The 26,447-nt window shown below is 46.1% G+C and overlaps 4 protein-coding genes and 1 long non-coding RNA gene across 7 annotated transcripts; 4 read left to right on the forward strand and 1 right to left on the reverse strand.

The window, feature by feature from the left end:
- The first annotated feature begins 1,656 nt into the window (after nucleotides 1-1,656).
- LOC112895748 lies at nucleotides 1,657-2,356 on the forward strand. Its single transcript, XR_003229263.1, has 2 exons — nucleotides 1,657-1,835; nucleotides 2,035-2,356. It is a non-coding gene; the product is annotated as an uncharacterized LOC112895748 (long non-coding RNA).
- A 2,807-nt stretch (nucleotides 2,357-5,163) lies between these two features.
- LOC112895744 (rust resistance kinase Lr10-like) lies at nucleotides 5,164-9,091 on the reverse strand. The gene is made up of 4 exons (XM_025963737.1): nucleotides 8,679-9,091; nucleotides 7,631-8,580; nucleotides 7,337-7,500; nucleotides 5,164-7,253 (listed from the first exon to the last, which is right to left on the reverse strand). Exons 2-4 carry the CDS (start codon nucleotides 8,392-8,394, stop codon nucleotides 6,136-6,138), a joined length of 2,046 nt encoding a protein of 681 aa, XP_025819522.1. The 5' UTR covers nucleotides 8,395-8,580; nucleotides 8,679-9,091; the 3' UTR covers nucleotides 5,164-6,135.
- LOC112895745 (rust resistance kinase Lr10-like) lies at nucleotides 9,000-11,859 on the forward strand. Its single transcript, XM_025963738.1, has 3 exons — nucleotides 9,000-9,726; nucleotides 10,384-10,407; nucleotides 10,678-11,859. The coding sequence occupies exons 1-3, from the start codon at nucleotides 9,000-9,002 to the stop codon at nucleotides 11,739-11,741; spliced, it is 1,815 nt and encodes a 604-aa protein (XP_025819523.1). The 3' UTR covers nucleotides 11,742-11,859.
- Nucleotides 11,860-16,162: 4,303 nt separating this feature from the next.
- LOC112895747 (protein P21-like) lies at nucleotides 16,163-19,999 on the forward strand. Of its 3 annotated transcripts, XR_003229262.1 has the most exons (3): nucleotides 16,163-16,940; nucleotides 17,819-17,989; nucleotides 19,735-19,871. XR_003229262.1 is itself a non-coding variant. In XM_025963741.1 (2 exons), the coding sequence occupies exons 1-2, from the start codon at nucleotides 16,257-16,259 to the stop codon at nucleotides 17,830-17,832; spliced, it is 735 nt and encodes a 244-aa protein (XP_025819526.1). In that variant the 5' UTR covers nucleotides 16,164-16,256; the 3' UTR covers nucleotides 17,833-17,982. The 3 variants fall into 3 exon arrangements, 2 of the variants coding, with proteins under 2 accessions (XP_025819526.1, XP_025819525.1); XM_025963741.1 differs by lacking the exon at nucleotides 19,735-19,871 and having other exon boundaries at nucleotides 16,164-16,940; nucleotides 17,782-17,982; XM_025963740.1 differs by lacking the exon at nucleotides 17,819-17,989 and having other exon boundaries at nucleotides 16,166-16,940; nucleotides 19,735-19,999.
- A 142-nt stretch (nucleotides 20,000-20,141) lies between these two features.
- LOC112895746 (G-type lectin S-receptor-like serine/threonine-protein kinase SD2-5) lies at nucleotides 20,142-22,333 on the forward strand. The gene has a single exon (XM_025963739.1). The coding sequence runs from the start codon at nucleotides 20,935-20,937 to the stop codon at nucleotides 22,111-22,113; it is 1,179 nt and encodes a 392-aa protein (XP_025819524.1). The 5' UTR covers nucleotides 20,142-20,934; the 3' UTR covers nucleotides 22,114-22,333.
- The last annotated feature ends 4,114 nt before the right edge of the window (nucleotides 22,334-26,447 follow it).

A 26,447-nucleotide genomic window follows, 5' to 3' on the forward strand; every position in this document is an offset into this window, starting at 1 on the left:
TCTTTTTGTTCCATAAACGTTCGATTGAGTGGCCTACGATTTGGTTGGGCTGTTTTTTCTGAAAGGGGCCTTGTTTTTTTTGGATACCACAACCGATATGTGCGTGCAGGCCAACTCTTCTGATTATGCGGTGTAGAAAGGCCCAAAAAACAAAAGGAGGCTGCCCGCACTCCTATTGCAGGCCCATTCTAATTTAGCCCATGTCAGCTCAACAATTTGTTAGCAACCTTCTTCATACCGGATTCCATTACCAACACAATTGGCTACAGACAGAGATAGCTGACAGGAGAGGAAGGAAGAACTAAGGATTCCAGTACCAACACAATTCGCGTGGTTGCTGGTTCAATCCAAGCTCCTCACCGCTGATAATCTCAGCAAGCGTCAATGACCGTGTGACCCCATTTGCTCCTTTTGTAGTCAAGAGCAGGAAACAGCCGAGCATCTGATCTTGCATTGTTGCTTCGCGAAGGAGGTGTGGCACAAGGAGTCGCTCTGGACGCAGGGACTCATCAAGGTGCCGGAGTTGAGTTCTTCCATTGACGTCTGGTGGCAACAAGAGTTGGCAGGATCACCAAAGAAAATGAGAAGGACAAAAGCGGCGATCATGATGTACACTGCTTGGAACATCTGGAAGGAAAGAAACAGGAGTATTTTTGAGCATACTCGCGCAGATGCAGTCCAAATTCTGCAAGAAATCATGGCGGAGATCTCGGTTCGGAAGCTCGCTTGTGGCGGACCAGAGTTTTCGGTTGTTTCACGATGTTAGCATCTCCTTTTCTTGTAAAAGGGTCGCTGAGCCCCGATTTGTTTTCTTTCTATGTAATATCACCCTTGTACTGAACTCGCTTGCTGCTTCTTCTTAATGACATAGCAGTGCTCCTGCTTTAACTTTAAAAAAAAAGGACTAAGGAGTTAGGAGGCAGAACTACATGAGAGAGAAGGAAGCTAGAGGAGGACCTGATAAGTTTCTCGTGGTCAGCATGTGAAGCAGTAATATCTAAAAAAAGAACTTGCATTGTGTTTGCCACGGCAATTAATTACTCTTCCACAACCGTTTGAAAGGTTTGGCAGTATCAGTGTTACCCATCACTGCTTTGCCACCAGCAACTGAAGGAGAAGCCAGGCATCTGAATTCCGAAACCAAACCCGTGACGTCCCTCCACAGGAAAGAGCCAACAGGCCTTCTGGTGTGGGGAGCCTTACCATTTGTGCAAAAAGGCTTGCCAGATGAACCCAAGGAATATTCTGATTGTGAAGAGATGTGAACAACACCGCTTTGTTTTGGGCGTGCCCTCAGATTTAGAATTCCAAGCCTGTATGGTTGACGCCTTGCGACTTTGCGAGTAGTCCTCAGCAGCCAAGCGGTCAATGCAAGTCAGTACATCGACTTGCACTCAGAGATATAGGTCGGCCAAAGTTAGGCCAGCATGCACGCAGGAGCCCCACCTCCCTTTCTGGGTACAGCAACTCGGCGAGGCAACACTACACTTTCTTCTAGCTTTGGCGCATTGCATGCACACTGGCAAGCGATGCGAGCTAGCTGCGCCCAGTAGTGGTTTCCTGGATCGTCCACGCTAGTCGATCGGCACGGCACCGGCTGCTCCCCAACTATAAAAAGGGCAGTGCCACCGCAACCCTTGGACGCATCCCGAGTCCACGAACTTACACGTACTGCTGGTTCAGTTGCGAGAAGAGCACACTAGCGAACGAACGAAACAGGCCGGCGTCAGAAATGAAGGGCGCGCCTTCTGGCTCCTCCTCGATCGCGTGCCCGGCGATCTTCGCGGCCCTACTCATCATCCTTTCCGCCGCCCACGTTGAGCCTGTCGAGGCAGGTACGTAGTGTTCGGTGTTCCTAGAGTAAATTAGCACTAACCGTCGAACATTTTATTCCTGAAATTTCAGGTGTGTGGATGGTGTGGCTGCGCCTTCAGTTCACTGGATGTTTTCTTTTCCCTGCTGGTCTTCTATACAATTAATTAAGCTGGATTGCATGTATTAATTAATTAATTTTCTATTGTGATGGGTGCGCAGGGTCGAGGCGGGTGCTCTCACCTCCATCTCCACACCCACACTCACCCATAAGGCCCGGCAAACCTCCATCGGCACCTCCACATCTACCCGGAAGATCCAGCATACCTCCGGCGGCGTTCAACAACTTGCCTCTTGCACGGAGGGAGCCGGTTCCTCCTATATAACTCTCCTCTGATCTGGCCCCTAACATTAGGGTCAGAGAGAAGTCATGTCAGCCAAAATCCTAATATGTCTTGTAAAAAGATATAAAGAAATTTTTTGTATTTTTTCCCTAACAATTCTTCCTTGCTAGCTATATATTCACGATATCAGTTTGCACTAAGCTGAGTGGATTCCTTAGGCTGTCAACTGAGTCACTCATATGGCTCTCAAAAGATACGCATAATTACCAATCCTGATTAACTCATGGACGCGCTGGTACTGTGTAGATTGTGCATGAAAGTCGTCGATGGTACAACCGACGACATCAGGAACCAAATGCGTTCATTGCTTTGAACCGCAACGATCGCGGAGGAGGTCAGCACTCAGCAGAAGAAAAACAAAGCTGGTTTCACCACAAAAACAAGGAAGCAGATCAAGCATTACTGAACAAACAAAATTCAGACAAGCTAAACTAAAGCACGAAAGAAAGCTTCTGCAGTTCCTCCAAATCTGAGGATATGATCCAACTCAGTGCCCCACGTCACGAAATCCATACGCGAGAGGCCCCAAACTGCAAGAGGGAAAAAAAAGGTCACAGCACTCGCTTAAATCGAGACAATTCACCATCCAACAATAGCAAACAACAGTTCGTACTTGGCATCCTTTCTCAATTTTCAGAACCATATTGCATCTCATATTTTAACACAACTCACCCATGGTCGACAAGTGTCATAGAAAAAAAAAACTAGATTCTTCTGGGTCTTGAGAATACACCATCACAGTAAAATAAACCAGTTCGACAGCATGAATCATTATGGGTTCGTGGTCCATCGTTAATCTTCAGAATAAACCGCACTTTAACACGTCTGCCTCCTCTATACCGTTGTCGACCTGTCCTGTCAGGTTTAACCAAGTTGACTTTGCAACTTCTAGTTAATCGTAGCCAGAGATTCGACAATGCAAGTTTGGTCAGTGAAACAGGCAAATATGACAGCAGAGCAGCACACAATTCGTGCATCGTGATTCGGTTGGATACTGTCATGAATGTACCACACGTGCAGTGCCTATGTAAACCAAGATGCTCACAAGATCCCAGAAGCTAAGCCGGCTACTCAGACTTCCAAAACTAAACCGCTATCCTGTGCTTAGTTACACAACGGCTCGGATCAAGATGAGGGCATCTTCTTTATCAACATAGTGTGCAGCTCTCTTGCCTGTTCATTAAAGAAAAGGTCAAGATGAGTGGCTCGAACAGCAGAGGTGAAACTCCTAGCCCGCTTGGTGTAGGTACCTGATAGTAGTACATGAGCGTGCTCTGTTGAAAGGCTAAAGGAAAGAAGACGACACTCTACAGAGCACAGAGAGGGGATGAAGCAGCAGAGGAGCTGGCGCCCGTTCCTCAGCCATAAGCTGCTCGCGGTGCTGATTTTCATGGTCATCCTTGCCGTGATGCTCATCGGCTTCCTCACAGGAGGTAACAACACTGTCGTTTTTTTCTTGCCTCGTCTATTTTCTTTGGCCATGCATTGCTTCAGCATCACTATTGTCCTTGGCTCCTTGCCGTTATTCATAGTTTCATACCGAAGCATCAAGCATATACACATTCCAGTTGCTCTCATCCGTTTCAAAAAAAAAACAATCCAGTTGCTCTCTATTCACTGTCTCATTTCTGAAATTAGAGTAATGCAGACAATGATAAAAGCAGCAATCTTTTTTTAAAGGAACATGTAGCACATTTTTTTTCTCAGGAAATGCTGAACATTAGCTTATGTTCTACTAAACTTACAGTACCAAAGTCCATGGGCGGGCCAGTAGATGGCTTGTCGCCTCCTGCGCCAACCTCAAGCGGGAGCCCTCATTCAGCTTCCATATTTCCAGACAAAGGCTAGGCCCCAGTGTGGCATCTCAATATCATTGTGTCCCAAACTTGGAACAGACTTTTCATATTCTCCCATGGCGTATCCTGCATGGCAGCAGAGTCGCATGGTTTGTAAGCCTACTGGCCAACTTGCTCTAGTAATCACCACAATTTTCTCAGAAAAAGTCTTATAGTAATTGGAGTACATCCACTTGCTCTGACTAAAATAAGTGGTACCGCCATTCAGTTTAAACATCATGGTTTTCAGATTTGAGTGTGTTTCTGGTTCTTATGCAAAAGTTGCATATTGTTTCTTTCTGGGGAGTGCTGCTACTTGTATAACACCTTACGTAGTTACATTATACTAAAATTACAGCAGCAGAGTCCATGGGCGGTCGAGGGCGTGGCGAGCCGCCACCAGCTCCAGTCTCCGGTCAGAGCCATCACCAATTTTCCAGGTCTAGGGATCATGGCTTGCAATCCTCATCACCAGACAAAAGCTAGTCTAACCATAACCGGTGTGGCGTCTTTTTGACATTTTTTTGTTGTATTGTTCGAGAAAACGAGTTCTTTTCTCCCAAATTTGAGAAGGCAGTAAATAAATGGGTTGTATCTGAATTGGCGGATGCACATAAGGCTTCCCATAAAGTGCAATCATCATGATTTGAGATTGGAGTGCATTTTCAATTCCTATTGTTCTTTTGAAAATCACCCTAGTGTTTGTTCCTCTCAAAGATGGATCACGCATTCAAGACTCCATTTGTACTTATGTAATGGCAAGTGGTACCAGAGTTTGTTTGAGAATGTTCCTACGCGACCTTTGTTTTTCAAGAAAAAGGAAAGCCATTGATTCAACCAAACAACAAAGATACGCTGGACACTGATTTTATGAACTGAAACTAATATGGATTATGGAGTTCAATAGTCCACCTGAAACATGATAAACACACCACCTATCGCCAATATTTTTCATTGTTAAAAAGAAGGCATATGGCAACCCCAGCAAACAAGCACACACCATGATAGGCCTTCGTTTAAAGAGAACTAATGACATTTCAATGATATATGATGCATGCAGATGCAATGGTCCCATTTGAGTAGATCTGTGCCACATTCATGATTCATCCATGTGTCTGTCCATGTAGCTTAATCCTTGATTTGAATGAGACTCCAAGTACATCGATTTTCAAGCACCAGAAATCTCCCCTGAAGATTGCTTTGAAGGGGTATTAGTGAAAAATAAAGATATAATTTGAAACGGCAACTGAAGCTATAGGTTCATGTTCTAGATACCTGTAGCACATTACTACTTCAGCCGTGTGGAACCAGTAATCTCCTCATTCAGCTGCAGCAGCCGGCTGCAGACAGCACATTGGTGTGCTTTGGGCTGTCTGCAGCCGAGCTGCTGTGCTTTGAAGCAGGCAGCACTCGTTAGGCCCATAGCACAAACGGCCCAAAAAGCGCAGATCAGCGCCGCGTTGCTTCGGAAGTTCGGAGACGTCCGCCATTTTACAACCCAACCGGCCGGTTTCCTGGTCTAGCGGAACCGCAACGGCAGGGAATCATCTCACGTCAGCGGGCGGCCGCCGCTCGCCGGAGAACAAGGATGCGGACGATACCTCGTAGTTCGTCGTGGTTCAGGACTTGGTCAACAATGGCCGGCTTTGATAGAAAGAAATAATGGGCCTATACTTAGGAGCGATATGGGTCAGCTGTTATTTTCAAAAAAAAAAAGATATGGGTCAGCTGTCCGCCAGTGACGGCAGAGGTCGAGGGATTGGACACCGGTGGTTTGAATATTTTGGTCATCTCCGGGCGGCTAATTGCACCCCAACAATGACAGCTGCCTTTTTCGGCAAAGAAAAGGACAGTGACAATCACAACCGCTGACTGACTGGTAACACATCATCATCACGTCAAAGTAAACGGTCCATCCACTAGCAGATCAGCTTTGGGTAATTTTTTACATTTATTTTTCTTCCTTGGAATATGACTCTAGCTTTCGCTTTCCTTCTGACCCGGCATTTTCCAAGTTCAGATAGTAGCGGGTATCAATGAAAAAGGAAAACAGATTCTAGCCATTTGTATAGCACACTGGCAATTCACCTCGTGGAATCAGTAACCTCGTCCTCTGATATTGCACTCAACTCCGAGGTGGAGAATTGGAAGCTGTCAGCTGCAGAATCCTGCTCAAACCCACAGAAGAATGGCTCGGGTGGTATCTGCAGGGCATCAACGCCAGCTTCAAGCATCTCTATGACCTCAGCCATTGTCGGCCGATCATGAGGTCTCATCTGGATGCACCATAAGCCGACAATGCACAGCTTCCTCTCCATCTCATGGATGTCAAAAGCTTCACAAATCTCGCCTAACTCTTTCCGAGATATATGACTATACACCCAAGCTGGGTAGTAAGTCTGGCTTCTCCTTGCTGCATGTTGGTCCAAGTTTCTCTGGCCCCCAGCCATCTCCAGCAAGAGCATGCCGAAGCTGTAAACATCTGACTTGCACGAAACAACACCAAAATTACGAGATATCATCTCAGGAGCTATGTACCCAATCGTTCCCCGGGCAGCGCTCACCGGCACAAAGCTGTTGTCCCTTGGGTACAGTTTGGCCAGCCCAAAGTCAGCAATTTTGGGAGTGAAGTTACTGTCTAAAAGGATGTTATGTGGCTTGATGTCGAAGTGCAGTATCTGCATATCGCATCCTCCATGCAGGTAACTGATTCCTCTGGCGATGCCTAGAGCTATTTCGTTGAGTTTATCCCAGGAAAAACTTCGCTCAGAGGAGAAGATGTACTTATCAAGCGATCCCCGGGGCATGTATTTGTAGACGAGTGCCCTCCTCATTTCCTCCGAGCAAAACCCCAAGAGGCGCACTACATTGACATGGTGGATACTTCCGATGGTGGAAACCTCACTGATAAATTCGTCTCCGTTGCAGAACGAATTGCCCAACATTTTGACAGCAACAAAAACATCACCAGGAAGCGCACCTTTGTACACAGACCCGTAGCCTCCTTGGCCCAGCTTCTCTCTGAAATGCCCTGTGATTGCAGTGATATCTGTATAGGCATATCTTGTTGGGCTAAGAGTTTGTTGCATTTGAAGAAACTTCTCTACTGCATCAATGGATATCCTTGTTTTCCAGTATTTGTAGGCGAGGAAGGTCAATATAGCTAATGGTGAAAACATAAACCTTGATAGCATAGCAAGTACTGCACGAATAAGATTAAAGACTTAAGTTAGATAAATGAAAGGATACAGACTTAATGATCAGAATAGGTAAATTCTCTCATACCAATCATGAACTTTATAGTAGAAATTATGGTGAGCACGGCCCAAAATAATTTAGTCCAGTAGGAGTAATCATTTACACATGTCAAGAACTTCCAGTCTATCCCAAAAATGGCGGCAAAGGTCCGATCCACAATGCTAGAACTAGATTTTCGATCGTGGAAATAACTGCAGATTTTGTCAGAGTACATAGCACAGGATTAATGCGCAGTGAGCAGCTGAGGACCTTTAATAATCAAAACCAAATTCTGAAAGGAAACGGAGAGATAAGTCACCAGATCTCAAAGTTCATACTCACCTCATCGAATTGTTCATACATATGTTAATGATCTGACGATATGTCATGCCTTCATTTCGGTAAGGAAATCGAACAGCAAATCCATTCCTCATAAATTTTACAACATCTTCAAAGGTTGCATTATATGGTGCCCTCAGTTGCCGATTGCCCAAAGGGATCATGGACAAGTAACTACATGAAGGTTTGATGTATTGAACCTCAGGAATGAATGTAGTGATGAAGACATAAACAAAAGAATTCTTTGTACTCTGGCAATCGACAAGCCTGTAAGTACCACTACAGCAACTGGTGGACGAGGAAATTACATCACTTCTTAGCATCTCTGAACAACTCACAAAAGCAGCCCAAGTAACTGTATCAGTATCCAACAGGATGTTGCCTTCGGTCCCTGAACTGTTTATATAGGGACGATGATTGCTCGCAGGAATGGGACAACTGCTATTATCCAAATTGGCATCAACAACCCAGAATGTATTGTCAGTATAGGAGATGTTGGTCACAAAGTATTTTCCACTGTTGATGTAAATTATAGCCTTGTTATCAATACAAACCAGCTCGTATTCTGGAAAACCGCAACCAGGTGGATCACCTCGCATACGGAAAGGATCTCGAATGTCTTGGAGAAGCCCACAGGAAGAAGAAGGGCAAAAGGTTTGCCCTTGAACATCTAGCAGTTCAGTGTTCATTAGAAGGGCTGAAAGTGTGGAAGCCATGGCTAGTGCTTGCAGGGCAACACAGAGAAGAAACACACGACAGCTAGCCATGGAAGCTTAGCAAAGGCAAGATCAGGGAAGAAAGTGGAAACCAGAGCAACTGAGAAGATTATGTGGCTTGAGTGCTTCACCTATTTTGCTGTTGCGGTTGCGTGATGGTTAAAAGAGAAACTTTTGGGTGTATATTCAAGGGAGGAAGAAGAAAAGTCAAGCCTGACGTACTATACTGATCATGAACTGCAGCACGAAATGATTATGTTGATACAGTTTTCAAGAAGAAGGATATATTTTAGTCAATATAATGGTTAGTCAAAGGTTATTTGTGCGAGACTTACTTCAATGTGGCAAGTGGAATTCCAGAGTGCATATGAGACAAGAGAAGGGAAAACAATTGTGAATTCTCCTCCCTAGCTGACTAGTCCGTTCCAGTTTTATGGTGCTAATAATACTGACAAGGAAAGGATTTGACTTGTATGGCATCGCTGAAAGAACTATCCAAGAAATTCCACCTTACGAAGCTGCAGAGCAAGTTCTTGCACCACTATATTGGGCGGGCCCATCACGACAGATCACTGAAACCAACAAAATACTCAATTTCATAGAGATAACATCACCTCTTTCCCTTCTGCCTTCCTTCTACAGTTCTACCACACGAAATGTGTAATGCATTAGCTGCAGCTCTGGTGCTCTCGGTTCTTAACTATGGAATCACCATGCCCACAGCAAGCAGTGATGAAAACTTCTTCCAGAACTGCCCAACATCCAATTGCAGAGAAGGTGGACCCGAGATCCGGTTTCCATTCCGCCTTGAAACCAGCCCTCCATCATGTGGTGCACCAGGAATGAAGTTACGTTGCTCAAAGCAAGCAGACACCATCCTTGTTCACCCAAATCTTGGTTTATGCAAGGTGATTGCCATCGAGTATAGGTACGGTTTGATTGATGTTATCCCACTTGCAGCCTCCAAGTGCCCTCTTCAAAAGATCATCTCTACCAATCTATCAACTGAGGTATATAGACCTTACGGAGCTTCTGCGACCCTTGTGAGCTGTTCAACAGAGTTCAGACCACGTAATCAGGATGGCGTTGCTGGCCCCATCTCTTGCCTTAGCAACACAAGCCAGTTTCCGTACTTGGTGTCTTCTCTTCGAAATATGGATGTCCTTCCATTGGATTGCATGGTGGTTTCCAATGATATTTGGATACATTACCCTCTTATCAATGAGCTCTTTAATGAAACTGCAAAAGTAACCATTGCATTTGGTAAGACGATGTTCAGGTGGTCAGTTCCCAACATAACAAATGTTTGCCAAGACTGCGAATTTGGAGGGAGGCCTTGTGGATTTCGCTCAGAAACAAGGCAAGCATTCTGCAAGAAGCACAGTAAGTTTCTAATTAGCTCCTGCAACTTTACAACTTATCCTTATCAACACAGCATATGCTATGGTTTACTTCTTATTGATTTCGGCATGGAAACACAATGGCCTAAGTAATACACAATATCATCTTCCATTCCGTTCTTAGTTCTTTCAGCTAGTTGGCACTGTTGCGTTTTTGATACAGAGTATTCCTTGTTACGGATCACTTTTGCTGATTCCAGTAAAATGGTTCTGCTATTTCACTGAAAAGATGTCATAACTATTGACATAAAAGATTAGGTCCCTAAGATTAGTTCAAAATACCACCACAGTGCAAAATCCAAACTTGGCTCCTTTGCAAGATATTCCTACATGCCAATTCAAAAGCTATGTCCTCAACTTACACATCACCACATTTATAAGCCTGCCAGATAATCCCCTGAAAAATTAATTATTATACTTTCCAGATGCATATCAAATGAGTGTTGGAGACATGTTGCTGTCAGATACGTGCTTAGCATTTTATTAATCTCTGGAGGCGAGTTCTCCGACTCTTTTGGAGAACAAGCTCAACGTTTCATATGATCTCCTCCAGTGCCCAGCGATTTGGCTGTGAACTTAAAAGATTCAGCCTAAAAAGAAAGCCATGACATAATCTAATTCTTTTCTTTCCTGCCTGCAGGATCACATGTCAAAGTCATTGCAGGTATGCAATTTAAACCACTCTTAACCCATGGAGTTCTTTCGCTGCTTACTGTTAGATGTATATACTTTGTGTATTTACTCACTAGTGTAGGGTGCTTTCTGCACTTTGTACATCTTCATATCTGCCCTTTTGGGCATGGTAATAGATTGAGTTGCTCATTCCTAACACTTACAACTTCAATTGCCACACTATCATTTACAAAAGAGATAGTATCTGATGGATAATGGATTTTTATCTGACTACCTGATTTCCTTCATTGTGTTTGTTCAGCAACATCATCAGTAGCCATGATTTTAGTTGCTTCAGTGATTGTGGCTGCTGCATTATATCTCGCCCTGAAATCAAAGTATAATGAAGAAATACATTTGAAAGTTGAAATGTTCCTAAACACTTACAGCACATCCAAACCAACAAGATACACATTCTCTGAAGTGAAGAAGATAACAAGACGGTTCAATAATAAACTTGGCCAAGGTGGTTTTGGAAGCGTCTATAAAGGTGAGCTATCCAATGGAGTGCCTGTGGCAGTCAAAGTGTTGGAGAACTCAAAGGGAGAAGGACAAGAATTTATCAACGAAATTGCAACCATTGGAACAATCCACCATGCCAATGTCGTCCGGCTTCTAGGTTTCTGCTCTGAAGGATCAAGACGTGCTCTAATTTATGAATTTATGCCTAATGCATCGCTCGAGAAATATATATTCTCACAAGCATCTGATACTTGTTGCCAAGAAAAATTAATACCAAACAGAATGCTTGAAATAGCCACAGGGATCGCCAAAGGGATTGAGTATCTGCATCAAGGGTGCAAGCAGCGCATACTCCATTTCGACATTAAGCCTTCCAACATTTTACTGGACTACAGCTTTAAGCCAAAGATTTCAGATTTCGGACTAGCGAAGCTGTGTGCAAGGGATCAAAGCATTGTCACACTGACGGCAGCAAGAGGCACAATGGGCTACATTGCACCAGAACTATATTCTCAAAACTTTGGCACGGTATCATATAAGTCAGATGTTTACAGCTTTGGCATGGTGATATTGGAAATGATGAGTGGACAAAGTAGCTCAGACCCACAGACAGAGAACAGAAATGATGTTTACATTCCAGAGTGGGTATATGAGAAAATAATCACTGGGCAAGAACTGGAATTGATCAGAGAAATAACACAAGGAGAGAAAGATATAATGAGGAAGCTAGCTATCGTAGCCCTTTGGTGCATTCAGTGGAACCCAGTGAACCGGCCATCTATGACAAAAGTGGTGAACATGCTGACGGATAACTTGCAGAGCCTAAAGATGCCTCCTAAACCATTTGTTTCATCATTTGGCTAGCAGACATGAAGTAAAAGCTTGAGACCAGTCAGTATTTCAGATATTCGTACCTATCAGTTATCGACATGTACCAAATATGCCTTATGTCTATCACATTTTGACATGTTGGTTGCGCTCTTGTCGAGGATGTTTTGAATTTTGCGGTGACCTACGACCTGCTGTTAGCGAATACCCTCTTTAGAAAGAGAGAGTCCCATCTAGTGACTTTCCATAGTGGACAATACTCGAGCCAAATCGACTTTATCTTGCTAGGAGAGAGGATAGACGTGCATGCTTAGATTGTAAGGTGATACCTGGGGAGTGTGTTGTCCCCCAACACAAGCTTGTGGTGGCGGTTTTTCGTTTTCGGGTATGTGCCCACCGGAACAAACGTGCCAAGATTGCGAGAACGAAGTGGTGAAAGCTTAGAGGGGAAGAGGCACAAACGTTTAAGGAGAGAATGCTAGGCGAGGGGCCTTGGGAAGAAGGAACAGATGTAGATGATATGTGGCTAAAGATGGCGACATGTGTTCGGAAGGTGGCCTCAAAAGTGTTTGGTGTGAGTAGGGGAGGCAAGCAGGAAGTGAAAGAGACTTGGTGGTGGAATGACGAGGTGCAAAGGGCTATTAAGGAGAAGAAGGAGTGTTTCAAACGCCTTCACCTCGACAAGAGCGCAACCAATATCGAGGGCTATAGATTAGCGAAGAGGTCTGCAAAGCGAGCTGTAAGTGTAGCGAAAGGTCAGGCTTTTGATGACCTTTATCAACGGCTAGGTACGAAGGAAGGAGAGAAGGATATTTATAGGATCGCTAGGACCCGTGAGAGGAAGACAAGGGGCATAAACCAAATCAAATGCATTAAGGATGGGATAGATCGACTTCTGGTGAAGGATGAGGAGATCAAGGACAGATGGCGAGAATATTTCGACAAGTTGTTTAATGGGGAAAATGAGGGTCCTACCTTCGAGTTGGACGACTCATCTGATGATACCAACAGACGCTTTGTGAGAAGGATTCAAGAGGCAGAGATCGGGGAGGCTTTGAAGAGGATGAAGGGAGGTAAAGCGATGGGTCCTGATGGCATCCCCATTGAGGTGTGGAGATGTCTGAGCGAGAGGGCGGTAATATGGTTAACTAAGCTTTTTAACCTAATTTTCCGGTCAAACAAGATGCCGGAGGAATGGAGGAGAAGTATATTAGTACCGATCTTCAAGAACAAGGGAGATGTTCAAAGTTGTACTAACTACCGGGGGATTAAACTGATGAGCCATACGATGAAGCTTTGGGAGAGGGTTATCGAGCATCGCCTAAGAAGATTGACAAGGGTGATCCAAAACCAGTTTGGGTTCATGCCTGGGAGGTCGACCATGGAGGCGATTTTCTTGGTACGACAGTTGATGGGGAGATATAGAGAGGAGAAGAAGGACTTACACATGGTCTTTATTGACCTAGAGAAGGCGTATGATAAAGTACCGAGAGACGTCATGTGGTGGGCCTTGGAAAAACACAAAGTCCTAACTAAGTATATTACCCTCATCAAGAATATGTACAAGGATGCGATGACTTGTGTTCGAACATGTGATGGCGATAACAGTGACTTTCCAATTAAAATAGGACTACATCAGGGGTCAGCATTGAGCCCTTATCTATTTGCTTTGGTGATGGATGAGGTCACAAGGGACATATAGGGTGATATCTCTTGGTGTATGCTCTTTGCTGATGATGTGGTGCTAGTTGACGAGAGTAGGGTAGAGGTTAATATGAAGTTGGAGCTATGGAGACACACGTTAGAGTCGAGGGGGTTCAGACTGAGAAGGACCAAGACCGAGTATATGATGTGCGACTTTAGCCCGACTAGGTATGAGGATGGGGACGTTAGCCTCGAAGGTCAAGTGGTGGCCAAGAAGGATACTTTTCGGTATCTAGGATCAATGCTTCAGAAAGATGGAGATATTGATGAAGATGTTAAGCATAGAATTTCAGCCGGTTGGTTGAAGTGGCGGCAGGTTTCTGGCGTCCTCTGTGATAAGAAGGTGCCACAGAGGCTAAAAGGTAAGTTCTATAGGACGGCGATTCGCCCGGCGATACTATACGGTGCTGAATGTTGGCCTACAAAAAGGCGACATGTCCAGCAACTGAGTGTAGCAGAGATGCGTATGCTACGTTGGTTCTGCGGGCGTACAGGAAGGGATAGAGTCCGGAATGAAGAGATTCGAGATAGGGTCGGGGTGGCACCTATCGAGGAGAAGTTGATTCAATATCGGTTGAGATAGTTTGGACATGTACAACGGAGGCCTCCCGAAGCGCCGGTGCGTAGTGGAGTTTTAAAGCGGGGCGATAATGTAAGGAGAGGTAGAGGTAGACCTAAACTAACTTAGGACGAGACGGTCAAGAGAGACCTTAAAAAGTGGAATATCGCTAAGGAATTAGCTATGGATAGGAGCGCGTGGAGATTAGCAATTAATGTAGCTGAACCGTGACCTTTGTTACTTTTTATTTAACCCCTAACTCTTCCTTTGACTTGTATCTTTTTTATGTTTCTTATTCTTGTTTTTTGTGGGTTTCATCTCTAGCCTACCCCAACTTGCTTGGGACAAAAGGCTAAGTTGTTGTTGTTGTTATGTTCTGTACGTTCGGGATTCTGCACAATCAGATTCTTTTTTTAACCATGTTAATGAATATGTAATTCCTTGGGTAGGCTTTTGCTTCTAGAACATACAAAGCTGGTAACCCGGGGTACTATGCTTTGTTTTCTGTAAAACTAGGCCAAGTGCCTTTGGTCTAAAAATCGGGACTCACCAAAATTTATTCAGTGGTTGTAAACTTAGAATAAGTTGCTGCTTACATTGAAAACTGCTGCTGTTCCTGCGATTTATCTCTAAACATTGACAAAGATTACCCGTCCTTAGAGAAGAACTCCTGCCTCCTGAAGAAGTTATTGGTTATCACCCTTTGTTTCTGGAGAAATAGGGACCGATTAATCTGCAGGGAGGACCGGAGGAGACCCTCACCATTACGGAGCTCGAAGGCGGCGTGGATGAGGTCAGGTACCCCCAAGGCCCCCCTTATAATGCGGTTAGGATCGACGGCGCACCATGGGCGCCGCGACGATAGAAGCTCCAGTGGTGCGTCGGCGCGGCAAAGTCATCGGGCAGATCGGCGCCGCCGCGGCCGAGCACCGGCGGCGGAACGCGCGTGCGGTGGTCGGTGGAAGGTTATGCAGAGCTATTCAGATTAGTCTGAGCTGCAATACTCTACATTTGACGTGGGCCTCGGATAGGTGGACCGGGCTTTCCTGCAAATTCAGCCCGGCCTCTCAACAGAGGCAGTAGAAGATAAGGCTGGCCCATATCAGTTCCAGGTGTGTGTCCTGGTACGGACCATGGAGTGGTCAATAATCTGAAGGACACTTTTTCTACAGCGTGATCCTGAAAGACATAATTAGCCAGCCTGTCCCGATCCTGGACATCGCTTTTAAGCGTGTCAAAGCTATCGAATCGGAGTGTTGCGACACACAAACTTTTTTCTCAAAAAAAACTTTACAGTGCACCTTGCAAGACGAGTTCGTTTCTTCGTCAGGTAAGGCTTCGAAAAAAAAACAGTAGGCCCAAAAACGCCATTTTTCATCACAACTATCTGGAACAAGTTCCATGAATCTCAAAAATCCCATGCATCGATCGCATGGATCATGCATCTCCTCTCTTCCTACCCTATGCAAACCTAAGCGTAGATGAGGCCATGAGGCAAACAATCAAGAGGCCCAGCATGTTCCTCCCGGGCACGGTTGGTGCATCATTTGACAATTATGCTGTACAATTTTTCAGAAAAAAATTCACTAATCTAGCTGGATGATAGTAATTCATAGTTTGGTTCCCGGTTTCCGAAAAATCCGACCAGAGAAATCAACGTCCCAATGACAAAGTCATGTGATGAGTGAGACTTCTTGGCACATAGCTGGCGGCACGGTTCTCCCGTCAAGCCGCCTTGGACCTTGTTTCACGCGGTTGCATGCCTCAAGTCTCTGGCCAAAGCTTGGAGAGAGGTGCTGCCTCTAGAGTTGCAGGTGATCTGAAAGGAAAAGGGCAGCAGTTTAGGGTTGAACAGAGTTGCATATTCTGCAGATGAGCTATATGTTATAGCAGTAAGAGTTATCATGCATGCATTAGCACTGATACCAGTAAGATTTTACTTCGCATTCGCATAGAGTGCTTGACATGTGAGAAATGGTATTACTAAAAAATTCGCAGGCACAGTAGTTTTGTGAGTCTATGATTGATGATGCAACAAGTAAACAAGTTGAACAAGCAAGTCCCAGCCATGTGAACAAGCAAGTCACAGTGGGTCTTCTAGTTCTCCAGGGTGTTATGTCTTTGGATGTACGCCACTGACCAATTCAACACGCAAACGTTGGACTATCTGTTACCCACGCCTCCTTTGATTTTTCTTTTCGTCCCCTCTGCCACAGGGGCCACGGCCATGGCACAACCCCAAAATGCAACCCAACAAGTAGGCCAATGCAAGGAATCCACAGCACAAGATGACAGCGCCGAGTTCTTCCTGGACTCTCCACCTCCTGCCTCTCTTCCTGCTCCTACCAGTCGGCAATGCCATCACATTTAGCATCAGCAACAGATGCTCCGGCACCATATGGCCAGCCGCTGTGCCGGGCGGTGGCGTGAAACTCAACCCTGGAGAGTCCTGGACCCTCAACGTGCCGGCCGGTACCGGCCCCGGGCGTGTGTGGCCGCGCACGGGCTGCTCATTTGACAGCACCGGTAAGGGGTCATGCCAGACAGGAGACTGCGGCGGCGTGCTGGCCTGCACAAGCAGCGGTCAGCCACCCGTCACACTTGCTGAGTTCACCATCGGAGGAGGAACGGATTTCTTTGACATCTCCCTCGTCGATGGCTTCAACGTGCCCATGGACTTCATGCCGATGCCGGCAAACGGACAGGGAGGGCAAGTATGCAGCAGGGGGCCTCGCTGTGCAGCCAACATCACATCGCAGTGCCCAGAGAAGCTGACGGTGCCTGGGGGCTGCAACAGCGCGTGTAGAGTGTTCAAGCAAGACAAGTACTGCTGCACCGGGAATGTCAGCAGCACCTGCGAGCCCACCACCTACTCAGTGTTCTTCGTGCGGGGGTGCCCCGACGCCTACGGTTACTCCAGGGATGATAGCTCGAGCACTATCTTCAGTTGCCCGTCGGGCACCAACTATCAGGTCGTCTTCTGTCCCCCTGTTGACATTTCAGCTTCCCCTCCAGCTACAAATCCTCCTGCTCCTGATGTTACTGGATCAACACACACGAACCACTCGTCCTTTACAAAAAGCAGATTTTTTGGTGTGGTTCTAGGTTCCATTGGCTCTGGGCGTTCGGGTTTACCCGATCGTTCGGGTCGGGTAATTCGGGTAATATGAGAATTGGGTAATCGAGATTGATATCCGAAATCAGACCCGAACTTACGGGTACCCGCCAGTTCGGGTTCGGATAATTTCAGATTTGGGTATTGGGTACCCAGATTACCCGATTTTAGTGTTAAATAGAGCAGCATGACAACACTAAATGAGATCAAAGTTCACTCATTTGAAGTTTGGAACAGCAAACTAGGCTAAAATTCAGTACTTGAATGTTCACACTTCACAGCAATGACTACTTGAATTCAAAAACATAACATATAGGAAAATAGAACAGAATAACAGCAACCCTGAATTCAAAGACATAACAGCCCTAAAACACACATAACAGTTATCACATGACAGTCCTAAAACAGACCAAAGTTCTAGCCACTAGGCAGCATAGCACTTTAAATGTTGATATTTCAGGATAGATACAATTGCTTCCTGTTGTCGTTGCATATGTCGTTGAAGTCACCGTGGAAGCTTGTTTCCCTTTGCCTTTGACACCAAATTCTTCAACTAATTCTGCAATCAATCAATTCAAAAATGGAGTTAGTTGTGCAAATGTGCAATAAACTAATAAAGTAATTCTGCAAACAATGAATCAAGCTTGTACCTTGTTCCAGCATTGTTAATTCCTCATAATTCTCTTCAATGTCAATAGGTAATGACCATCTCAGCCAATCTTATGTACATACTAGTGCTTCAAGCATGAATGGAGTAAGGGAGCTTCGAAAGTCATCTAGGATGCGTCCACTTGTACTGAATGCCGACTCTGAAGCTACTGTTGAGATAGGTATAGCAAGCACATCACGGGCCAAACGAGATAGAATTGGAAACCTCTGCTCAGATGCCTTCCACCATACTAAAAGGTCAATCTTCATTTCTATGTCTTCAGTTTCTTCAGCAAGATATTTGTCAAGTTCAGACTTATAATTGTTGCTTGAAGCATTACCAATCTTCATCCTCTTAGCTATTACTTCCTTCAGCTTGCCACCTCTACCTCCCTTTGATGCTATTGGACCACTTGCATCAGTTGTCTCTTCACATGGGGCATACATTCTCCTGTATTCTTCAAACAAGTCACGTACACAAGTGTTAATAGCTTCCCAAACTAGCTGCCCCCTTGCCTCACCAAATATCTCTTCAACAGTTATCATCTTTATGTACAAAGATAACTTGTATCTTGGATCAAGACAACCAGCGACAAAAATTAGCAAATTAAGGTTCTCCTTATCCTTTCCCTTTCCCTTTGCCCTCCCCCTGTCATTCTCATTCTCAATGCTATTGTTGCTTGGATGCCACAGTCCCCAATATTTGTCAAATTTATCTTTCATTCTTCTGCCCATAGCTGATTGCAACTCATCTGTACTGTTCAACCAAGATTTAATCAACAAATGCACTTCTCCAATCTCATGAAAGAATGTATGGGCAGTGATATGAAGTGTAGTAGAGACCCGAACAGTAAGATCATAGAAATGCTCTAGAAAATCTGCCATCTTCTTTGCATTTTTCCAATCAGTTTCATCTGGATGACCAACTCCATCCTTCACATCAGATAGGTCAATCACATAACTAATGTCTTCATCAGCTAACCTTGCAAACACTCTTTCATAAACAATTGCAGCTTTAAGCATGAGATATGTGGAATTCCATCTTGTTGGGATGTCAAGCTTCAGAAATGGCTTGTTGGTCAGCTTCTCTTCATCCATAATTTCCTTAAACTTGACTATTCTTGAACCACCATTTCTGATATATCTAACAGCAGCCCTAACCCGCTTCACAGAGAGGTCCACTTCTTTTAGGCCATCTTGCACGATGAGGTTAACAATATGTGCTGCACACCTCATGTGTAAGTACGTGCCATTAGCTATAAAATCTTTGCTCAGCTGCCTCTTCAAATAACCAAGACCACTATCATTTGCACTTGCATTGTCAACTGTTATAGTCATCACTTTCTCTATACCCCATTCAGCCATGCACCTCATCACATTTTTTCCAATATCCTCACCTTTGTGTCCCTTCACCATAAAGAAACCAATTACTTTCTTATAAAATCTCCAATTATCATCAATAAAAGTGGCAGTCACAGTCATGTAAGCATCAAGCTGCTGGGAAGTCCAACAATCCGTTGTCAAGCAAACCCTTTGGCAACAATCTTTGAAGAATTTCTTTAGCTTGGCTTTCTCTTGGAAAAAACAACGCACGACATCTCTAGTACATGTTCTCCTAGATGGAAGTTGGAAACGTGGACATGCTTTGGCCATAAACTTTCTCAATCCGGGTTTCTCACCAAAGCAAAAGGGTTGCTCATCTTCTATGACCATCTCAGCAAAAGCAGCTCTAAGTTCATCTTGATCAAACCTCCAAGTGCTAACAGCTTCACCTTGACATGCTTGTAGAGTACCTTGTGCTGGATCCTTATTAAACTTGTGTGGATTACGCTTGCAAACATTGAAATGTTTCTTCAAGCAAGATGTACCATGACTTTTTGTATCTACCTTCATGTTACGGTGGCAATATTTGCACTTAGCACTCTGAATAATTTCTTTATCATTCTTGATCTTTATGAAGTGCTTCCACATCTCTGACCTTGGTGCCATCTCTTTTTTTTCAGCCACGTTCTCACTCTTGTCCAACTCAACCTGAGGTTCAATCTCCATCTCGGTGTGTGATTCAGGTTCAATTTGTGATGCTTGGGTACCCAATGGCACTGACTCAACCTCCATCTCGACATGTGATTCAGGTTCTGCCATCTATTTGACAAAAACAGAGATATACAAATTGAGAGCTAGCATAAATATCATGTAGCATAAACAAGATCTAGCATAAACAGTTGTAATAATCTTTATGACGTACAAACAGTCGACACTTGATAGCAATCAGATGGGTGCAAATTGATAGAGGAGCAACTAGCATAAACATCAGGGATCAGGGGCTGCGGGGTGCACAGGCCACACATGTAAGGTGCTCTATTGTCTGCTCTCGAAGTCCTATAAGGGGATGAAAATGAAGAGTTTCTTACCTGCGGCCTGCGGGGGAAGCGGATCGAGGAAGGCAGGAAGCCATGGCCTGCTTGGAGTTGGAGGGGACTGCGGCCTCGCCGGCCTACACCCGGGCGTGGTGGTGGCGGCAGACCGGCAGTAGGTGGACTGGTGGAGTGCGGCGCCTACAGGGAGGATTGGGGCCTTGGGGGGACGGATCGGCGGAGCGCCGGAGCGAATCGGCGCGGGCGGTGGTGGCACTGGTGGGAGACGAGGCGGAGGTGGGGGATGAGACGATGCGCCGTGCGCCCGTGCGCGAGGAGGAGGCTAGGAGGGGCGAGACGGCCCGTGGCTGCTGTGGCGGCGCCGCCGGGGGCCTTGGGGGGACGGATCGGCGGAGCGCCGGAGCGAATCGGCGCGGGCGGTGGTGGCACTGGTGGGAGACGAGGCGGAGGCGGGGCACGAGACGATGCGCCGTGCGCCCGTGCGCGAGGAGGAGGCCAGGAGGGGCGAGACGGCCCGTGCCCCGTGGCTGTTGTGGCGGCGCCGCCGCCCGCTGGCGCGAGGAGAGGGTTAGGGCGGCGTGGCTGCTGTAGTGCTGTGGCAGTAATTTTCTTTTCCTTTTTCTTTTCTACTCCACCTGGTTTTGGCTTGCAAACAGGTGGACCGTGGACGCCTGGACGGGACGCCGGGACGGGGCGTTGGGGACTGGACTGCGCCTGCCGTTTGGGTAATTGGGTAGTTCGGGTATCGGAGCTTGAAACCCGAACAAACCTGAAACTCAATCGGGTTTTAGCATATGCTACCCGCCAAATGAGTTTGGGCATCGGGTAATGGGTATTTCGGGTTTGGGTCCGGGTTTTCTCGGGTTCGGGCATTGGATCCGGGTTTTATGCCCGGAGCTAGGTTCCATAGGCAGTTTGATAGTATTTTTCGGATTTGTCACTTTCTTTGCATATAAACTAAGAAAGCAGCGACACCAGGAGATGCATGAAGGGGATGAAGAGTTTGGAGAGCTACCAGGAATGCCAACGAGGTTCACATTTCAGCAGCTACAAGAAGCAACTGACCAATTCAGACACAAGCTTGGGGAAGGAGGATTTGGGTCTGTTTTTGTGGGGCAATACGGTGAAGAAAGAATTGCGGTTAAACGTTTGGATCGGGCTGGTCAGGGTAAGAGAGAATTTTTAGCAGAGGTTCAGATAATCGGCAGCATCCATCACATTCATCTAGTGAGGCTGATTGGTTTCTGTGCAGAGAAATCACATAGGCTTTTGGTGTATGAGTATATGCCCAAAGGGTCCTTGGATAGGTGGATCTATTACTCACATGGCAATGATGCTCCCTTTCTGGACTGGCAAACTAGACGCAAGGTTATTTCTCACATTGCTAAGGGTCTATGTTATCTACATGAGGAGTGCATGAAGAGGATTGCTCACTTGGATGTCAAACCACAAAACATCCTCTTAGATGAAAACTTCAATGCTAAAATTTCTGATTTCGGATTAAGTAAGCTCATTGATCGGGATAAGAGCCAAGTGATTACAAGAATGAGAGGCACACCTGGATATTTAGCTCCTGAGTGGTTGACATCCCAAATCACAGAAAAAGCCGATGTATATAGCTTTGGCGTTGTGGTCATGGAAATCATCAGCGGTAGAAAGAATCTTGACACTTCACGGTCTGAAGAAAGCATCCATCTTATTACCCTTCTGGAAGAAAAGGTGAAGAGTGATGAGTTAGAAGATTTGATTGACAAGTACAGTAGTGATATGCAAGTACACAAGCAAGAAGTATTGGAGATGATGAGGCTTGCAATGTGGTGTTTACAAATTGATTCTAAAAGAAGGCCTCAAATGTCTGATGTGATCAAAGTCTTGGAAGGTCACATGAATGCAGAAAGCAAAATTGATCATAACTTTGTCGCAACAAGTAAAACAATGTTTGGTATTGCTGAAAATACAGGTTCCTCAGATCCACCTCAAGCCTCACATTTATCAGGCCCCAGGTGAAATTGGGGTAACTGTGAGAAGTTAGTAGCCTAGGTTAGACACAGATATGTGTATCTAGGAAAAGCCATTACCAGTTTTATTTTTTCCCAAGTTACTATAATTCTTTTGTTTGGTTTCCCATTGTAACACAAATCTGTTCTAGCAGTTTTCTTTTTCTGAAAGTTATAATCAAAATGCTAATATGAACAGGCTCAAAGCAAATTGGGAGTTGGGTTTTTTTATCTCCAAAATGCTGAAGTGGAAAGAGAGGAAAAAAAGCAGTACTAGTACATAAGTGGGTGGTATTGCATATTCTCCAAAGTGTTTCCAGCCATGGATTTTCTACTGAAATTAAGTTTCCTGTCCTAGCCGTGAACTACTTTTCCGTGTATCGCAAAAGTGTTACGGCCTTGGTGTTGTGGGGATTTATCTCCACTACAAACCTTGATTATCAGTATCGAGTGACTCTATGCAGCTGCACAACGAATTAACTACCACCTCATTGCACAAGCCATCCAGAGTGAGCAACCGGAAGGCAAGAGACACTCACCTAAATTAATGCAGAGAAGGGATGCGGCGATGGATGAGGCGCCCTGCAGGGCGGCCTCCTTCCCCTATGGTGGTGGTCGGTGAGGGCCGACTTTGTACCGGGGGCGCCTGAGAGGACGAGAAGCAGAGATCCTCCAGCGGAACAGCACAGCGGCGGCACATGCAAGGAGAGAAGATTGTCTAGATCGCCGCCGTCACCACCTCAGTCGGAGCACCAGCACCGCCAGGATGCGTGTGCAACGGGACTTGGGAGAAGGAAGGAGATGGAGATGGATGGATGGTCTCCCCGCGACAGTTTGGGCTGAGGCTCTCTATAGTTGAGGTGTGCTGGGCCTCCTTGCAATAATAACAATTGGGCCTTGAGGCACTAGTACACGGTTGACTGGGGAAGCAGTCCACCAAAGCTCAGCCCATGGAGGGTAGGCCTCTCACGAGGACCGTGTTACTTTGATAAAAAAACGTTAAAGTGAGCTTATGGTCAAACAGCATATGAAGAGGATCCAGGCTGTTTCTCGCGGTCAAAAAGCTCGATGCTTAAACAGATGTGTTTAGGGCTATGTGGGAATGCAATGCATTGGGATGATCGTCTGTGCAGATCAAAATGGCGTAGCATGCATCGGGCATGCATGACAGAGACTGCTGTAGCACAATCACTGAATGAAAAAAAACCCATCTCTATGCAATTGGCAAACATGAAGTTATCCAACGGCCATACTGCTACTATTGATCTCCATCAAAATGACAAATCCTGCCTGCCAGAGGCCACTGGTTCTGGTTATAGTGGATCGAGCCTCGACCCTGGAGATCAAGCACGAATGCCCAAATGTTTCCGGCCTTTCCTCCAATACCTACATTTTACAACTTCACTTTACGAAGCTGGATGTGCATAATATCGATATGCACGAGAAATGCAATGCTAGGAAAGCCTTTATTTGTTGTCTTTTGTTTTTAAGGAAGGCGTCCAAACGGCAGCGTTGGATTGGATGAGGCACCCGACATGGGCCCTATGGCGGTGTACAGTGAGGACAGATGGCGTGCAGAGGCTGAGAAGGCCGTCCAGATCGCCGCAATTAGAAGGCCCACCAGCGGCCTACTGTCGCTCCGGCGACCTTGCGCCGCCTGGATTAGGGTTCGGGGTTGGCGAACCTAGAGAGGATCGCCGGAGGCTACCGGACCGGCGGTGGGGTCGGTTGAGACGGAGGCGAGGCGGGGCTGCGGGGGCGCCGCCCGCCGGAGCGGTAGGAGATGGCGGCCGGACAGGGGTGGTGGCGGGGGCGTGGAGCTCCGGACAAGATTAGCGATGGCCGCGGTGGGTGGCGGAGGCGTCGGAGTGACGCCGGAGCCGGAGGAGGCGGTGGTAGGCAGGGGAGCTGGGCCGTCCTATCTGCGCCCCTCCTTCTTCCACTTCTGGGACGCGATCCCTCGCAGTCGCACCTACGACTGCGAGTAGCGCCCGCCATCACCGCCACGGCCGGGGCACCGGAGCCGCGCGGGACGCCTGTGCGGAAGGGGATGGTTCCCCCGCGGGAGTACGGGCTTGCGACGCTCCATATCTGAGTTGGGCTGGGCTTCCCTTAAATAGTGAGTGGGCTGCATTTCTTCGACCAAAACCAAACCGAATAACCAGCCCGCGCGCGTGCTATCGGTGGAAGCGCACGGCGAGCAGCAAGCGCGTCGGCTGGCGCTGCTGGTGGGGGCGGCCGCCGCTCAATGGAGAAGGATTGAAGAACCAGCATGCTGACGAAGCTTCACCATGCTGTGCATGGCTCAGACCTGGAAGGTGGAAGTGCAGCAGAACCCGTGGATGTACGTGTGCTGCGAATGCGCACTGGCAACTGGGGCAATGGAAAGTTCAGAAATGCTGCAGAATCTATCCACATGTCATGATGCTTTCGGCTAATCATCAGATGAGTTTGTTCGTTCACCTGTATGAATGAATCCGCAAAGTCGGAAAAAAAATCTATTTTAATCGCGAACAGCAAGCCTATTTCCTGCCTGAAAGTGAACATTTCCCGATTTGTGAAGTACAAGGGTTGACGATATTCACAACAAAGGTCAGGTATCTACAAATGTAAAACGTGAGTGTTAGCCGCAGTTGTCTCCATGGATCAGTCAGTAACAACCGATGTAAGTATAAAAAAAATAACAACCAATGCGTACAATAGTCACTCAAGTTCGGTTACTTTATGAGAGAATCGGCATTAGAGAAAGGTAGCAAAGCAGGGGGATAAATACTAGAGGAATGGCAATGATAGAGATTGCGTACTGTTTCTGAATCTATTGATCAATGATCTGATTCCATGCCTTGCCCTGATAATTGTATAGCCCCCTGCCTGTGACTTGTGAGTTGGTTGGGCTAATCCCATTCCAAGTGAAGGCAGTCTCCAGACCACCAATATGAAGATACAGATAAGCCCTAAAACTGAACTCCACTGCTTCTTCCAAGGGTTCGTCCAGGGACCATATGACATGACAGTGTTACCTGCAGCAGCATAACTGAATGAAAATACCCTCTCTCTATAACATGCGCGCAGTTCGCAAACACAAAAAAATTTATCCAACATCCATCATACTTCTCTAGATCTCCATATCAAATAGACACACACAGCCTTAACCACATGAGCCTCGAGATGCTCGCCTCAAGAGCAATTGCCAATAATTTTCTTAAATTTCTCGCCTTTCTCCATAGGACAAGCATGGCATGCATATCCTTGTCACTAAGGTCTCTTGATTGGTTCGCTTCCAAAATGTGCCGTATCAAAATATAGGCAAGCTCATAAATTTTGGCACTCGTTTGGTTGAAGGCCAAAAAAGTAGCCCATCTAACCAAGTGCTATTCTAAACTTGCCAAGATTTTGGTAAAAAAAAGATAGGCTCCCACGTTTTGGTATTGCCCATATTTGGACATGCCCATATTTTGGCATCCATCCAAGTACGTCCTAAAACATTTGGTAATCTAGCTGGATTACAAGAATGTCCAGTAGCCAAGTCATAGAAAAAGAATCCACCCATAATGACCGACAATGTCACGATCGCAAGGTTATGTCTTGGAATGAGACGTCTTGGCCCATTGTTGAGGCCATCACTGGTCAGTCAAAGCAACCAAGGCTGAGCTGACTCCACGTGGCTGCATCTGAATAGTAGCTTTCGCATATACCGTGCACGCTGGGTCACATACTAATTTTCATTCCACCTGCCGCCGGGAGGCTGTGGCAACACGCGCATGGTGTTCAATCAGGAAAAGAAGTGCTGCAATAATAGGGATGGTGCCTAGACTTGCGAACCCACCACTGATTCGGTGCTCTTCATCCGATGTGCCTAGACGCCTGTAGCTACACGTTCGACAGTAGCTCAAGCACTGTGTGTTCAATTGCAGTCAGAATTCTTCCCGACGCATTCGCTCACGTTTCAGAACTCGCGTGACCTGATCAACAAGTCCTGATTGTCCTGATTGTTTAACTGCCGCCTCGCATGATACAGGGCATTTCGACTGCGCATCCTGAGTTCCTGACCCGTGTAAAGGACAAGATGAACACCTTACTGGAATGTGCAGAGAGGAGTAGTACACACATATGGAAGGGTGCAGAGATCATGTCAACAAGTTTTAGGAATTTAGTGAAGTGCTAAATTGGAACTTTGGAACTCAAATCTGATGCAATATGTTTCTTGTTAAGAGTAGTACATGGTGAAGACCGGCAACTCTTGCCTCAGGAGGATAATACAGGGGAATGATAAAGCATTACATGATAGTGCTGGCATAAATACGTGTGGATTATGCATAGCTGCCATATACTCCTGAGTTCTGA

Source organism: Panicum hallii, chromosome 5 (genome assembly GCF_002211085.1).
Source record: "Panicum hallii strain FIL2 chromosome 5, PHallii_v3.1, whole genome shotgun sequence".
NCBI lineage: Eukaryota > Viridiplantae > Streptophyta > Magnoliopsida > Poales > Poaceae > Panicum > Panicum hallii.